At 52.7% G+C, this 15,353-nt stretch overlaps 1 protein-coding gene across 14 annotated transcripts in view; it reads left to right on the forward strand.

The window, feature by feature from the left end:
* Positions 1-103: 103 nt before the first annotated feature.
* The window catches only part of Tle3 (TLE family member 3, transcriptional corepressor), a 44,894-nt gene continuing 29,644 nt past the window's right edge, over positions 104-15,353 (forward strand). For all 14 annotated transcript variants that reach the window (XM_021173332.2, XM_021173335.3, XM_021173334.3 and 11 more), the window contains exons 1-4: positions 104-1,126; positions 1,617-1,717; positions 2,176-2,239; positions 3,172-3,216. In XM_021173332.2, coding sequence (XP_021028991.1) covers positions 1,103-1,126; positions 1,617-1,717; positions 2,176-2,239; positions 3,172-3,216 — 234 coding nt within the window. In that variant the 5' untranslated portion in view covers positions 104-1,102. The remainder of the gene's footprint in view (positions 1,127-1,616; positions 1,718-2,175; positions 2,240-3,171; positions 3,217-15,353) is intronic.

Consider the following 15,353-nt stretch of genomic DNA (forward strand, 5'->3'; position numbering starts at 1 on the left):
GCGAAGCCGCCACATTATTTTGTTACTTTTCAGTCCCTATTTGGAACTGCTCTCGCGGCAGTTCAGACCTCGTGCTCGGCCCCCTTCGCCTGTCTGTGTGTGGTATCCGCAGGTCCGAGGCACTTTTTTTTTTTTTTTTGAGTGCGTGTACGTGTGTGTGTTGAGTGCGTGTGTTTGTGTGTTTTGGGGGTTTGTCGGGGCGCGGAGAGGAGAGCCAGGCTGGGAGGAAGGAAAGAAGCCGCAGAGCTCCCGGGCTCGGGCTACGTCTCCCCCTCCGGTGCTCTCCAGCCTGCGCGCTCCTAGGCGGCAGGGACTCAGACCGCTCCTCGCCAGAGACGCGGCCGATCCACTTGAAAGCAGAGGACCCCTTCGCCGAGGCTTCCTATGCCGGCTGGAGTTAGGATGCCAGGGCTCATTATTTGCACCGACTGAGCCCGGAGTTCCTCCTCGGCCCTGGGAAGGGCTGGCGGCGGCGGCAGGAGCAGACGGAACGAGCAGGCTCTTCTCTCCGAGGCGGGGGGCGTCGAAGCGTCCTCGCTGGGCTCTAGCCCTCACTCACGGACCTCAAGCCGTCACCTCGGTGGCCTGCTTCCTTTCTCTTCTCGCCGCGAGCTCCGGGCCCGACCGCCTCTGGGATCTGACCCGCGCGCCCCGGATGCTCCGGGCTGCCCAGACGCGCCCCCCTCCAGCCTCATCGTCCTGATTGACCCGTGAGGGGACAGGAGAACCCCCCTCCCCGCAAACCCCCGGCCTCGGGATCCCGCACTGGAGCCGCCAGGGAGCCGATGATGTCCACGCAGACCCGGCTTCTGACACTGTCCACGCAGCCGGGGGAAGGCGGCCGGCCGCAGCCGGCCGAGCCCTAGGCGCACAAAGCGCGAGCCCGCCGACGACTTTGCCGCTCGCTCCGCCGCTCTTTGTCTGCACTTGGGGCGCACGCCCGACTCTGGGATTTCGCTGCGAGAGCGGGCTGGGGGGGCCGGGGGCGAGCTCTCGGTTCCCCGGCCGCCCCCCGCTCGGGCTCGCCTCCCCCCTCCCCCGCACGTCCCCGGCTCGGGCTCTCAGCGCTTCCAAGCTCTCGGAATCGCGACCCCTCCCTGCCATGTATCCGCAAGGCAGACATCCGGTGAGTAATTGCAACTAGGCTTATTTAAGCATCTATCATGGCAGGGTAAACGAGGCAGTTTATCTAGCACCTCCATTTTGCTTGTTGCTACCTTTATGGTGCGCGCGCGTGTGTGCGCTCACACAAAGGGGCTGGGTGGGTGGGGGCGCCGTAGAGAGCCCAGGGTAATTGCGCTCGAGTGGCCCGGGCGGCCTGCGTTGGAGGGGGACGCTGGCTTCCGCCCCGGCCCCTCTCCTAAGTCTTCCAACTCGCTCTCTCGGCACTTGGCCGCCAGAGCCCTTCTGGCTTTGGGGGTGGTCGGGATGCCCGCTTCCGGGCCCCGTCGGGAGAGCGTTGAAAAACTTGCTGGGAAGGTTCTGGGCTGTGGGGTGGTGGCCTTGCCGGTGGCTCCCGGCGGGGAGGGGCCAGGGACCCAGAGGAGGCACGGGGCCGCGTGGAGCCCTTCTGATGTGCCCACTCCTCTCCCCTATGTTGTCCTTGTGGGCTCCAGGCACCCCATCAACCCGGGCAGCCGGGATTTAAATTCACTGTGGCCGAGTCCTGTGACAGGATCAAAGACGAATTCCAGTTCCTGCAAGCTCAGTATCACAGGTAAGGCGGGTGGGGGGTGGCCCCGGGCTGGCGAGGAGGGCGGCCTTGCGCGCTCCTGCTACCCCCCCGCGGGGCCGAGGGGGACGTCGACCCCCGGCTGCGGGGCGGCTGGGCCTCCGCCTTTTGTTTCCCCTCACCGAGCGCGCAGCCTTAACCCTTTGCGTTCTGCGGTCGCTCAGCTCCCAAAGCCCGCCCTGTCGAGGGTCGGGGTCTTGCGCCTTCGTCCGGGCCCGCCCCCGCGTGGCCGAGACGAGTCCCCTCGCTAGATTAAGGGAAGTTTGGAGTTGGTACTGCCAGGCTCCGGGTGGTGGGCAGCCATCCTCACTGCCCGGAGGATGCTAGAGAATGGGTTACTCAGGGTGCCGGGCAAGTGAAGTGGTCCTCCGAGGCCCTAGGGTCCGGGTCTCGAAGGAGGTCGTGTAAGCGCCAGGCCTGAGAGTCTCCTCCTGCCCTCACAGCCTCAAAGTGGAGTACGACAAGCTGGCTAACGAGAAGACGGAGATGCAGCGCCATTATGTGATGGTGAGAGGCAGCCGGCAGCAGGGCGGAGGGAGGGAGGGAGGGCAGGGCAGGGCAGGGCACCCAGACTTTGGGACCAGAGCTAGGCCCAGCTTCAGGACAGCCCCCTGGAGGGCTCCCTTCTTCAGCTTCCTCTTCCCTGCCACTTGGAGGCCAAAAGAGAAACACATTCCTGGCCACCTTTGTAAGGAGCATTTCAGTTGTGTTTTGAAGGTTTCCCAGAGGGCTGGTTGCCTTAAACTGGTTAGAAACATAAGAGTCAGATGAGCCGGTGTCAGGGTTGTATAAAAATCCCTCTTGGAGCCCTCCTGGGAGTGTTTGGAAACTTTTGTTTGGCAGAGGGGATCTAGGCAGAATGGGATAGAAGTGCCTACCTTTCTTCCCCAGAGTTTTTCCAGATTGGAGGAGCCTTTTAAAGCCCTCTGCCTCCCGTGTCCCCTCCTCAAGATTTCCTCAGTTGAGTCTGGTCCTCCTCCTCCAGCTAGATAGCTTTTAACCCTGAGTTCAAGTTGACAGCTTTCGTTTGGGAGTGGGTATGGGAGCCACTTAAGGGCAGGCCAGCAGCAGGCTTTCCACATAAGAGACCTTCCACCCAGTGCTAACCAACTCCCAGAGGACAAGAGGAGGCGGGTATACAGCGTTCCCTGTAGAGCCTGCACCTTGTATAAACAGCACATAGGGTACATGGGGTGCCTGTGGGAGGGGGGCACATATATTTTTGTGTAATAGTGTTCTGAGTGGAGAGGAACGCTTAGCCACTTCCCCTATCAGCGTTGACACCTTTGTGGGTGGGTGGACTTTAGTGGCTTTGGACCCAATGAATGGTTTGGTTAAAGCCTTGGAGGGGGGGTGGTGGTAAAATGAGAAGTGTCCCGGTGTTGCCTGTTAATGACCCTTTTTCTTTTCTTTTCTTTTTTTTTTTTTAAATTTTGTAGTACTATGAGATGTCCTATGGCTTGAATATTGAAATGCACAAGCAGGTAAGTACTTTCCTTTTTTATATAAATAATATATATTTAAATGGTAAGATGTGTGATTTCTTTGGAGGTCTATCCTCCCATTTGAAAGTGAGCCTGGTTCTTTTTGTATTCCCACTTGGCCTTGAAGGGTAAATGTTCAGTGAGTGGTCTGAATGAAGGCCTGGTGCCTGTCTGGGCTTTGCTGGGTTATGTTGGGCTTTTAGCATTTATGAACTTAGGCCTGGTCTGGGATCTGGGTAGATGAAGAACCAAAGACCTAAGGGAAAGTTGTCCAGTTGTCTCCCGGGAGCTGTGTGACGCCCGCCAGGAGGGAGAGAGTTGGCTATCTGCTTTTATCTGTTTTAATGTAAAATTTTCAAAAAGGAAATATAGGCAGAGTTCCTTGCCTCCCTTCTTTCTTTTCCTTGCAGAGAGAGAGAGAGAGAGAGAGAGAGAGAGAGAGAGAGAGAGACTGCCTTGATAAGATTACACTTCAAGGGCCTTAAAAGCCAGGTTGAGCTGTTGAAATGTAAGGGAATGAAGCCACTAACGGCCTAGAAAACTTAAAGCCAGAGTGAAATGCAATCCTGTGCCTTGCGTTTAGGAGGAGTTTCTCAACACTCTTTATTTGAAGGCAGCTGTGTCCCATTTCACAGGAGGAAGCTGAAGCCCAGAGGTGAAGTAACTGGCCCAGGGGCCAGCCTCACCAGGCCTTTTGAGCCGGCTGGCAGTTGAGCTCAGCTTTGTAATCCTGAAGTCAAACCAGTTTAGCTAGTGTGGTATCCTTTGATGGATATGTAAACTACCTCACATTGTCACCCTCTAATAACAGTATACCTCAAACCCAGCAAATACAAACACTCTTTATCTCGAGCATATCAGTAGCTAGTCCTGAGCTAGGCCAGGCTGTGGGAGAGGCCTGTTTGTCTATTTGTGTTCCAAGGAGAGGCTGCCTATAATTTGGCTTGGCGGACGATTAGCTTCGACTTGGCACGTATAAATGGCGCAGGCCCGGTTGTTCTTTTTAACAATTGGTGTTCTTGAAATCTCAGAAGGCTGTTGACTCATTCTAGCCTTTGGTGACTGTGACTTGAATGGATTTTCTGCTCTAAATTAACAGTCATTTACAAGGTTTAAATCTTGCTCTTTAAAGGGGGCAGGGCCCAGGGCAGGTGAGAAGGGCAGGTGACCCTGGAGGGGGGGGGGGGGGGGAGAGGTGTGCAGATTCCTGTCCCGCACCAGTGGCTTCTTTTGAATCTAGTTTCTTTTCCCTTCCTGTAGGGAGCCCCACCATTGGGTGAAGGGTAGCCAGAGAGGGGCCAGCATTTAGTGAGTGATGTGGGAAGCCGGCTGTGGTTTCCTGAGGAATTGGTTTCCTAGGCGTGCACACATGGAGGCTACCACATTTGGAGTTCTTGGCCCACAGAAATAATAAACAAACACTGCTTTATATGTGAAGAAGGTTCTGGGGAAGATAGGCAGAAATGGCTTCTGCCTTCTAGGTAGAATTGGTCCCGGGTCTCGGGTGTTTTAAGGACTTTGGGGGGCGGGTATTTATGCACAGTGCACGGTACTGCCATTTCCTCCCTTTCTCCAGTCCTCTCCCTCCTTGGTGAATAGTATCTTGGGCGTGTTTTAAAGAGGGTAATTGCACCCAGGTTCAAAATTTATAGCGTAGTTGTTGTTATAAGAGCTTCTAATTAAGGTGTAATATGTCCTTGCATGTCGAGGGCTGCATGGGTGGTGTTGCCCGCGTCTGAATACATGGTTGTTTGGCACAAAGAAGTCACCTTGGCCGGCAGAGCAAAGCTATTCTGAGCCCCGGGGATGCTGTGAACTCAGAAGAGCTAAGCATCTCAATGCTCTCTTGGTGGTGGGACTTCTGTGCAGAGAGCGGCTGTGTTCATCTGGGATATCTGGTCATTCCTCACATAGGGTTCTCAGATGAGAAAATGCCCGAGATCTGGCCACATTGTCGTTCATCCTCTCAGCCAGGGGTGGGATAGAGGGACCCTTACCCTCTTTTTTTATAGGTGGGGAGACCAAGGTATCCAGGAAGCCTTCATGGCAAGACCTAGGGGCTTATTTCAGAGCCTCAGGGTTCTGCAGCTGAGCGCCGTGCTCCAGGTGCCTTCCAGCCCCTTCCCGGCATGAACACAGGCTGAACACTCTCTGGGTTGGGTGAACTCACCCTGTGGCTGTGGAGGAACAAAGAGGCAGAGAGGTGGAGAAACCCTGACTGGGAAACAGGGCAGTACACCCCTGACCTAATGGCGTGCTAGCCACTCCCTAGGCTTGCAAGGTTTTGTAGAAGAAAACCCTGCCACTAATTGTAGTGTGGGTCTTGGGTGCATTTGGCGGATGGTGGTTAGGCCTGAGCAAACAAGTTTATCAGCTGACCTGTTTAGCGGTTGACTGGTGTTTTATCTGCACACACAATCAAGTGACTGGAGTGCTTGAATTATTCATGCAGTGTCCTGCCCTCTAGACTTGACTGTGTGATTACATCTGCCTGGAACAAACAGGCTGGATTCTTCATCTTTAAGCGAGTAGGGGTGGGGGTGGGGACTGGATGTACTTTTATATAATAGATGGTCTACAGAGCTAGCACCTTGGGAAAAGTGTGTCTAGTCATCCTCAACCTACACACACACACAGACACACACACTTCACCACCACCACATATTTTTTCAAAAGCTCTTCTTCACTGGCTCCATGGGAAATACCAATTAGCTGAGAACCTTTCGTTCTGCCAGATGGTCCCTGGTATTGACAGAGGGCAGCTGATGAGGTACGTCCAGCCCGTTTTTATTTTACTGAGAGGTTAAACTCACTGTGGCTGGCTCTGTCCCTGGCTGTTTTTCTCTCCCACCCCAACCCCCCCAGTCTCTCTTCCAAGCTGTCAAATCTCAGAGAGTAATAAATGGGTCCTCCTACTCTTCTGCCTCCCTCCCTAATTATGGTAAAGCAAAGATTACAGAATCACAGGCCTGGCCTGTGACTTGAAGAGGTCACCACCTCCCCCAGGCTCCTGCTTCCAGGCAGAGTGTCAAGGATGATTCAGCGAGGGCCAGGGAGGCGATGATGGCTGACCGACCGGCCCATCAGTTTCCGTCTTGTTCCCGTAGTGCCTTTCCAGTGTCAGCAGCAGATGACAAAGCCAGCTTAGAAACAGACTCCAGAGCAACTGTCATGCAGTGGCTTTGAGGCGTGGTGTTGGGGGAAGCCAGCCGGCAGGCTGGCCTTTCACCCTCTGTTGGTGAGCGCTGATGTTTGGCAAGCCAACTTGAGGCATTTTGATTTGGGGGCAGCATCATGCCAATACTAGACAGTCACTATTTTCAGTAACCCAAGCAAGTCCCAGAGCCCCAGAGCTGGAAGAACGAGCGCTTTGGCTTCTCACCCAAACCTTTGAAGTCATGGATGAGGAAGTAGGCTCAGAGAGACTGGAGCTGGCATCCCCAGACTGCCACAGTCACAGGTGGTGGGATCGAATGCTGTACTGCAGACTTGCCCTCCCTACCCCAGGTCTCCTCTGGAGCCAGCCCCTTTTGGTAACTCTGTAGCATGCTGTGTCTTTAATTACCTCTGCTTGTCCCATGCTATTATCCAGCCAGGCTCAGGCTGCAAACTTGGCTCCACCAAAGTCCAAAGTACCCCATTTGGGGTTGTATAACCGTGTCAGCTGAATGCTCTGTGTCCACAGACCTGTCCCCATTTGCCAGCTATTTGCACAACTAATGATTGTGTGTTTGGTAATAAGACAGAGGGTAGGTTCACAGATGAGGTGAAGGTGGTAAAAAAAATAAAAAATAAAAAAGCAAACGCTGACCGTTTTACCCGGCCACAAGGTGGCCATCTGCACAGGGCTGAGGACTGACGGCCGACCATAGGCAACAGTTTTCTGGAAAAACCATGCCAAAGAGTTGACAGGCTTTGGTGGCAGAAGGATGGGGATGCAGGCCCTGGTACTAGGGCAGTGTCTGTTTGTGTGGCATCTGGGTTGAGCGGTGAAATTGACTTCTTTGCTGGGAGCTCCTTCATTCACCCACACCATGGGTTCTTTGACTTTAGCTGTCTTGTTGCTCCACCTTGGAATCATGGAGGTTGTGTGATCTCCCCAGCAGGGCACCATCTTTGCTGTACCTTGGGAATTCCTGAGCCTGAAGCTCTTTTTAACTTTGTCTCATTCAGCTAGAGGGTGACCTAACCCTCTCATCTCAGGCTTCAGTGGATCCCTTCCTTGTCTGTGGTAGATGATAGAAGTGTACAGAGCAAAGCTTTCTGTACTCCCCCGAGTCTTTCCCTTCTTGTACACCTGACCATTGAGATGACCTTAGGACTAGATAAAGAGAGAAAAGCCTGCTGGGAAACCCTACTCCCAATTCAACCATTCCATAAGCTCTTCTGCAGCAGGGTTGTGTGTTTACCAGGAGTTCCTTTTCTCCCCCCTCTTTAGAACCCTCCCTCCACCCAGGAAGGATCTAATTTACTTAGGGACTCTTTTACTTTTTGGTCCTCAGTTCCACATTATTGAAGGGGGAGAGAGTTGGCCAAGGAATATAAGAATATAGGTCTTTCCATATAGGAAAATGTTTTTCTGTATCACTGTATAAAATCCAGGAACACTAGGAGCCAGGAGGAGATAAACAGCTCTCCGCAGGGCTCGCCCATGATCTGGCCTCGTGGATCTGAGACGAACCACTTCATCTCAGAGCTGTGGAGGATGCCCCTTTGCCAAGTACACAGTGTGTAATAGGTGCTCAGTAAACACGTGGGGTTTCCTTCTTTGGGTTGTGGGCGGGTGGGTGGCCCTACACTGCACAGAGCCCTGGGAAGGAAGTGGGGGGTTGTCATTGTGGGCTGCCTGCTGGTCTGCAGCCTCTCTCTGTGGTTCAGCATACAGTCTCCTCATCAGCAAAACGAGAGTGTTGGATCCATTCCCAAAACGGTTATTAGGGGTCTGAGATGTGCTGGGTGTGGGCCCAGGCTTGGTTACACAGCCGAATAAGACACCATTCCCTCCACTGGGGCATCAGGCCTCTAAATAAGTAATTGCGATGCGGTGAGGTAAGCGCTAATGTGGCCGCAGCGACACTTGCTTCACTCTTCCTGGGAAAGCGGAGATGGGGCAGAGAGGATGTCCCTGTAGAAGGACTGTTACTTGAGTGGGGCCTTGCAGGGAGGGTGGGAGGGGAGTTGTTAAAGGCAGACGCCAGCAGCCAGAGCTCCTCCCAGGTGACAACAGCTCCTGGGGACGGCAGTGAAGTACATTCAGGAAGCCACAGTCAGGAAGAGTGGATTGGGGGAGGGCAGGGGCCGCACTTGAGAACTGAGAAGGTGGTGATATTGTACAGCACAGCATTATCCAAAGGCCTCTCCACCCTCACATTCACGACTCAGTGGCTCCCTCTGTCTCCATATGGCTCTCCAGGGCTGGCTCCAGTCCATCTGGCAGGGGGTGGGGGAGGGGGAGGCTCCCTGCGAATGTGTGGCCTCCCCTGTCTGCTTCCCCACCATCCTGCTCTGATTTGAACTCTATTCCCCAAAGTGGCATTGTCTCCTTTCTCATACTGGTAATTCTGTAATGACTGGGTATGACCTGCCCCTCCCCCATATTTAATTCTCATCAGCCCGGCTCTCCACTTTGCTATTAATGATAGCAGCCAGCAAAATAGCTTTCAACATGCCATTGACAGTCTGGCTTAAGAGCGCACTTGAGGCAGTGCTAGACAGCTGAAAGCACCCATAATTGTGTACCAGAGTGAGAACTGCGTGCTCAAGGGTCTTGTTTTTATATGCTTAAAGGGACAATATCTTGTTTTCAACAAATGCTCTCTGAGACACATCCAAGATGCTTTCTTCCTTCCTCTTGTACTCCTCCTCTTGGTTCTTTCTCTCTCTCTGGTCTTTCAGAATAAAGGTTCCCCCCTACCCCCCCACCTCCACCCCCAACCCCACCCCACGGCTTGCGGCTGAAAGAACTTGCAGAAGAGGAGTGATCTACTCCGAGAGCAGTGGCAGAAATCCATGGGGCTCGCCCAAGGCATCATCCACTCCCGACCCAAAGGCCGGTTGTCCTTTCCCTACTGACACCAGCACCAGAGCAGAGACTCGTGTTGGCTGGCATAGAGTTTTCAAGTCCTTTTGTTGGCTGGACATGGTGCATGTCAGCCAGAGACTAGGGGATTTGGGCTACTGAGCTGTGGCTGAGTGCAGAGGCTGCCATGATAGGGCATGGAGAATAGGTAAGCCTTGGAGCTAGACTGAATGCCAAGTCTCCCTGTCTGGTCAGATAACAGGAGGATCACCCTTCTGCAGAGCCCTTGGGTCTAAGGAGCCTGTCTGGAAAACCAGGAGGGCAGGTGGTATGGAACTGGTTTTCTTAACTTGAAAGATTGTATCACTCTTGAGGGGAGCCAGAGGAGGTCGCTGATAACTCCAGAGATTTTACTGGACAAGAGGTCCCCTTTTTCTTCACTTCACCCACCATTGGTGGCAAAGTACATACCCAAGTGCCTAGCTATGGGAAGGGAAGGAGTGAGGTCTGAGAGCCAGAGAAACCCTGTCAGCACTTGGAGTGTGGCTGTAAATGGTCCTTATTTTTCTCCATAGCCAAATTTCTCTTGGGGAAAAAAAAATGGAGCCTGGGTCCCTTCCCTTTACCCACGCACTCCTCGAGTGACAGTCTGAAGTTCTGATATCGCCATTACTACATCCTTGCATATGAACACACACACACAAAAAAAAACGGGTGATCGTGCAAATGTCAGAGACAAGAGTAACACGCCCGCTTGAGATTCCTGTAGCATTTGATTGCCAAGCAGGTGAGGCATTTTTCTCCGGAAATACCGGGGCGTTTGCTTCCAGAACCCGAGGATCAGACACCAGAAGAGCTGGGTGTGGGTGGAGGTGACCTGTGTGTGCCTGGAGGGGGCTTGCCTGTCGCTTCGGGTGTGGTGGGGTGGGGGTGTGGAGCCTGGGACTGAGGAACAGGAGTGTTCTGTGCTGACTGAGCCTTGCTGTCTGCCTGGCAGTGAGGTGACAACACTTCATCCTGTAGGAGACTCAGTCGGATGCTGTGGTCTAGGCTTCTCTTCCTGATTGCCCGCTGACCAAGGTTGTGGTTGTAAAAGGGATGGTCAGTGTACCTTGATTTGGAGAGTCTTTTCTGTTTGTTTTCCTTGTTATCTCATATCAAGTCAAAGGGGGAAGATGGGGGAAGATGCAGAAGAAGGGGTGATAAAGCTGAGGTGTGGAGGCAGGAATGAGGAAGTGCCAGGGAACACCACCCTGTCTGGGTTGCTTGAGGCTTGCTTGCCTTACCTTGGCGTTTGGTGGTGGGGTTCCTAGGGCTTGGCTTTTGTTTATCTTGGCTTGACAACCTCTTCCAGGTTTGGGTTGGTTGCTGGTAATTCTGGGAACGACTCTGACCCTCTTTAAACTTGTTTATACTGGAAGGGACCATCTTCCCTCAGATGGAGACACAAAGTCAGCCAGGGGTTCTTTCCCATCCCATGGTCCTGTCTCGGGGACTGTGCAGTCCAGCCTGGGTCAGGCAGGGAACCCATCCTGTAGCCATGTGAGTGAAAGAGAGAGAGAAGAGGGGCCAAGGTCACTTCCACTGCCCAAGACCCTAAGGTCTTTCTTGACTCCAGGTTTGACACTGAGGACATTGGTCAGACAGGCAGCACACATGTTGCTTCAGGAGCCAGGGAAGAGGAGGGCAGTTTAGCTTAGACCAGTGTCTTGGGGCCTTACCATTGTTTTTCCTAGCAGAGCCCCTTCTTCTGCTTTCTGTCTAGGAGGAGACCGCAGCCCAATTTAGCTTTGCCTCAGAGTAGAAGTCCTGGGGGCCAGCCTGGAGGAATTGAGCTCTTAACAGTGCCTGCCTCTGCCTGTCAGTCTTAGGGGTCTCAACATGTCACCAGCAGCTGCTGCTCTCTGCTGCCAGGGTCCTCCTGTGTGGGTTTGACACTACCTTTTATGTCATAGCCTAATGGGGGCGGGGTGTCCTGTAGCCTTTAGCTTTCCTCCACCCCATTCTTTCACTTGAATCTCACCCCGCTTCTCAAGAGACCCCTTCTTTGCAGACACCTTAAACTCTTATGTCAAAAACCCAGGGCCATACAGGATTAGGGAGGGTTTCTGACAGACCTGTTTTCACGTGGGTGAGAATGGAGGTGTCAGCAGATTTGGAGTTTCTCACAGAGAATCCAGGTTCTCTAGAGGGAGAGAACCAGGAGCTTGGGGTGGGGGGGAATTGAATTCTCTGGAAGGCTAGAGTGGTGTTTTAGAGTCTTAAAAATATGGGTGTCTGTACCTTCTGTTCCCGCCAGTGTGACCCTGGACAGCTTCTTGTCCTTTGTAAGGTTTTGTGAGTGGTAGGGTGGGTAGCCAGAGTTTTCTAGGATTTTTCACAGCCGTGGAAGTACAGTGTATTTGCATTGCCCAACGTGGTCGACATTAGCTACATGGAGTGTTGAACAATTGAAACGTGTGGCCCTGTGGTGGCTGAAGAACTGAGCTTTAGAATGGATGTAAATCCAGTTGCACTAGGTCCTGTGTGGCCCCTGGCTTTCTAGACATTGGGGGTTTAGGAAGTGCGATGGGATTATGGGTGGGAGTGGATGCCCAGGAAGTTAGCACACAGACGGCCTCACATTGGGACAGATAAGAGCCTCAAAATTTCCAAGGCCTCAGAGAGGGAGAAGGGAATTAAGAGGAGAGGAAGGGGACGGGCTGCTTAGCCTCTGAACCCATCTCATTGTTAAGTAGCTACTCCGTTTTAGCCCTGCAGTGTCTCTGACTGGCCCAGTACCTTGAAGCAGGTGCCCTGCTGTTGGAAGGGGTTGAATGACATGTGTGGTTGAAAGGTGGCCCATTGGTAGGGTCAGATCAGGACCACATCTGTTTGACCTGGGCTGTATCACGATCATGAGCCACTTTGGGCTTTGGTTCCAGTGCCCACAAGTCTTTATATAAAATCTTTTTAAGAACTCATTTTTCTTTTAAGTGCATGCATTGGGTCAGAATCAGCCTGCCCTGGCCTCTTACCCACTGGTTGGTTGTCAGCAGCACTGTTGTGGTCCTGACAAATGTTTGCAGACATTGCAAACATTTGCAATGTCCTGTCCTCCAAGAACCAGAATTTGCTAGCAGTGGCTGAGGAGACCTTTGGTATAAGGGAAGACTCAGGCTCTAGACCTGGGAGATGTGGTTACCTTCGTCTTGATCTGTGGAGAGCGATCCCTCGCCCTCTCTATACCTCATCTTTGGCTTCCGAGAGGTGGGAGGTTTCCTGTCTGTCTGAGAAGTCGGTTTGCGAGTGAGGAGATGGTGAGACAAGTGCCTGAACTTGATTTCCATGGCCTGTGAAATGTCTCCACGTACTTGAGGAAAGGAGACCCGCTGACCCTCTGAATTTTAATGTAAGCAGGGGACGTGCTCCGTGCTTGTGAGAGCAAATAGAATAGGGCTCTGTTTCTCCCTACTCGGTCTGCTGTGTGCTACCTTGGTTTCTCAGTGAGCCCCTGTCCTCAAAATGTCAAAGCAGTTGGTTTCATTTGTAACCCTGACCTGGTGAGGAGACCCCCAAAATTTAATGAGCTGCCTCAGCAAGGGTAATGTGACTTTTACAGCCTGTTGAGGGGCAAGGGGAAGATTTGCATAACGCTCTAAGGGGGGGATTAGGTGGCTGGGGGTTGCCATGGCAACCCTACAGGGATGAATTGAGAATTTTTCCTCCTCACAGGAGTTGGCCAGTGGAGTCTGGGAAGGTGGGGGAGGGGACCGGGGGTTATCCAAGGGGAGGACTGAGGAGAGGGGAGGGGGATCCCTTGGATGAGTGGGCAGCTTGGGGGAAGGTGTAATCTGAAAAGCCCCCTCTGTTCTGTCCATACAAGCAGGCTCTTTGAAAGCCGTCTCCCTTCGTAGGGGTTGGGAGGCAAGCAGTTTAATGTGTTTGGGAACCAAGAAATTAAAGTGAACAAATATTTAAAGATTATTGGATCTTGTTAACAGGAAGCTGGATGGGTGGAAAGTGAGAGTTAGGGAAATGAAAGTCTTAAGGAGTCTTAGAGCCCGGGAAGAGATGGGGGGAGGGGTTGTCATCGGATTCGGTTCCGTCTTACCAAGTAGGGTGCTTCCATCCCCCTGCCCTCTGCCACCCCTCCCCCCCAATTTCTAAGAGCCCTCAGGGTGCAGTACCCCTCCTCCACACCTCCTCGGTGCTGCGGAAAGGCCCAGTGGGAGGACTGCCCCAGGACGGCTGCAGGCTCCTGATGGGGGTTGCAGTTTCTTCCTCCTCAACCCCTCCCACTCTCGCTTTGCCTGGTGCTGCGTAGACTTCTTACCAGAACAAGGAAGGCCCATTGCTTTCAGGAAAGTGCCTAGAAGGGTCATGTCACCACTCAGGAACCCCAGGCTCTCTTGCTGGGGTGGCCTCGTGACTTCCTTCCTCTCTGCCCTCCTCTCTGTTCCTCCCTCTCATGGGAAGGGCACAGGGCTTGATGCAGGAGGTGTCTGTTGTTCCCAGGCCAGCTTTGCCATTCTTGCCCTGTAAGACAGAGATCTTCCGGGTCATGCGGAGACACAGGCGCTTCTGTACTCAGTCTTCCTAGCATAAAGACTCCAGCAGGCTTCCTCAGAGGGCGTAAATATTTAATGGTGTTGTAGTTATATATAATTTGATCAATATGTCAGTGTTAAGAGGTCCTTTAAGGAGGCCCATCCTATCACTAAGCAATCTGTGATGTAAGCCAGCACCCCCTCCCTTCCCTCTGCCCCCACAAGCAGCAAGCATCATCTCCCAGGCTGCTAAATGGGTCATTTATCCCTTTCTTAGTCCTCAGCGGGGTTTGTAGAGTAGAGGGAATGGGGCCTGGGAACACCACCCTGGCTTTTGTTCCCTTCCTTGTTGTTCCCCCTCCCCTGATTTTCTTTCCTTTGTTGATAAATACCACCTGTCTCAACCCAAGGAGAAACTGCCTGGCCAAGGGTGCCATCTTATTCAGTAATTGAGGGGCTATCAATTTAGAATTGCCCAGGAAATTACAAGGGATATGTCAAGTCAAGATTGCCCAGACATTCTGGAATCTTCTAATACTTGCTTGCTGGGTTGTTATGGAGCCCTGGTTCTGGGAAGGTAAAGGCCAGAGCCACTTCCGTCTACACATAGCTACTGGCCCCAAACTCTTCTCTTTTTAATTCACGATGAAGCAGGTTTGCTTTAGTTACTCCAAGAACTAAGTAAGTAAAACCTGATTGAAATTGGGGGGGGGGTGGCTGTGATCCCACAGCTGATTTGATATCTCACCTCGAATACAGGAGTCTAGAGAATTAGCTGGATATCAAGAGACAGGAGTCTGACACTCCTGAGATCACAGTGGTAGGCTAGACTGAGCTGGGTTGGACGGCATTGGTTCTGTGTGGCTTTGATGTGTACCTCACACTGCAGGTAGGCAGCTGTCTGTTCCTTGTCTTTTCTCACATCTATCTGGAAATGGGTCTCTAGACTCATTTGATGACTGTCCGCGACACTGCCCTGATCCTCATGGATGAAACCCTTAGTTTAGAGCTGTAACCTGGAGCTTGGGAGTGCTGGGCAGGCAGACCTGCTGCTGCTGCTGCTGCTGCTGCTGCTGCTGCTGCTAGTTTAGGTGAAGGAATGTTTCTCCGTGCACTGAGAGATCTGTACATACAGTAGGTACTTTGAGATACATCGTTACTGCTTGTATCAGCTGATGTCCTGTTGGCTGTGACAAAACACCTGGCCAAAGCAACTTAGGGGGGGTCTGGAAGATGTTTCAGTTGGTAAGATGCCTGCACTGCCAACATGAGGACCTGAATTTGGATTCTAGTCTGCTGAAATGCATCTGGACTCTCGTTAGCAGAGATGGACAGAGGCAGGCTGACCAACCGCCTGCTGTTCACTGGCCGGCCAGCCCAGCCAAATTGATGAGTTCAGAGTTCAGTGAGAGACCCTGTCTCAAAAAAAAAACGGTATGAATGATCAAGGAAAGACACCTCTGAGTTGACCTCTGGCCTACATGTGCACACGGCACATGGACACATGCCTACACACAAACCTGCATATCCCATAGACACTTACATAAAGCATTTTCTACTTTTCACGTGTAGGTTAGGGCCCAGCTCAT

The sequence above is a fragment of the Mus caroli genome, unplaced genomic scaffold (genome assembly GCF_978045245.1).
Source record: "Mus caroli unplaced genomic scaffold, Mus_caroli_1 scaffold_11, whole genome shotgun sequence".
In the NCBI taxonomy this organism is placed as follows: Eukaryota; Metazoa; Chordata; class Mammalia; order Rodentia; family Muridae; genus Mus; species Mus caroli.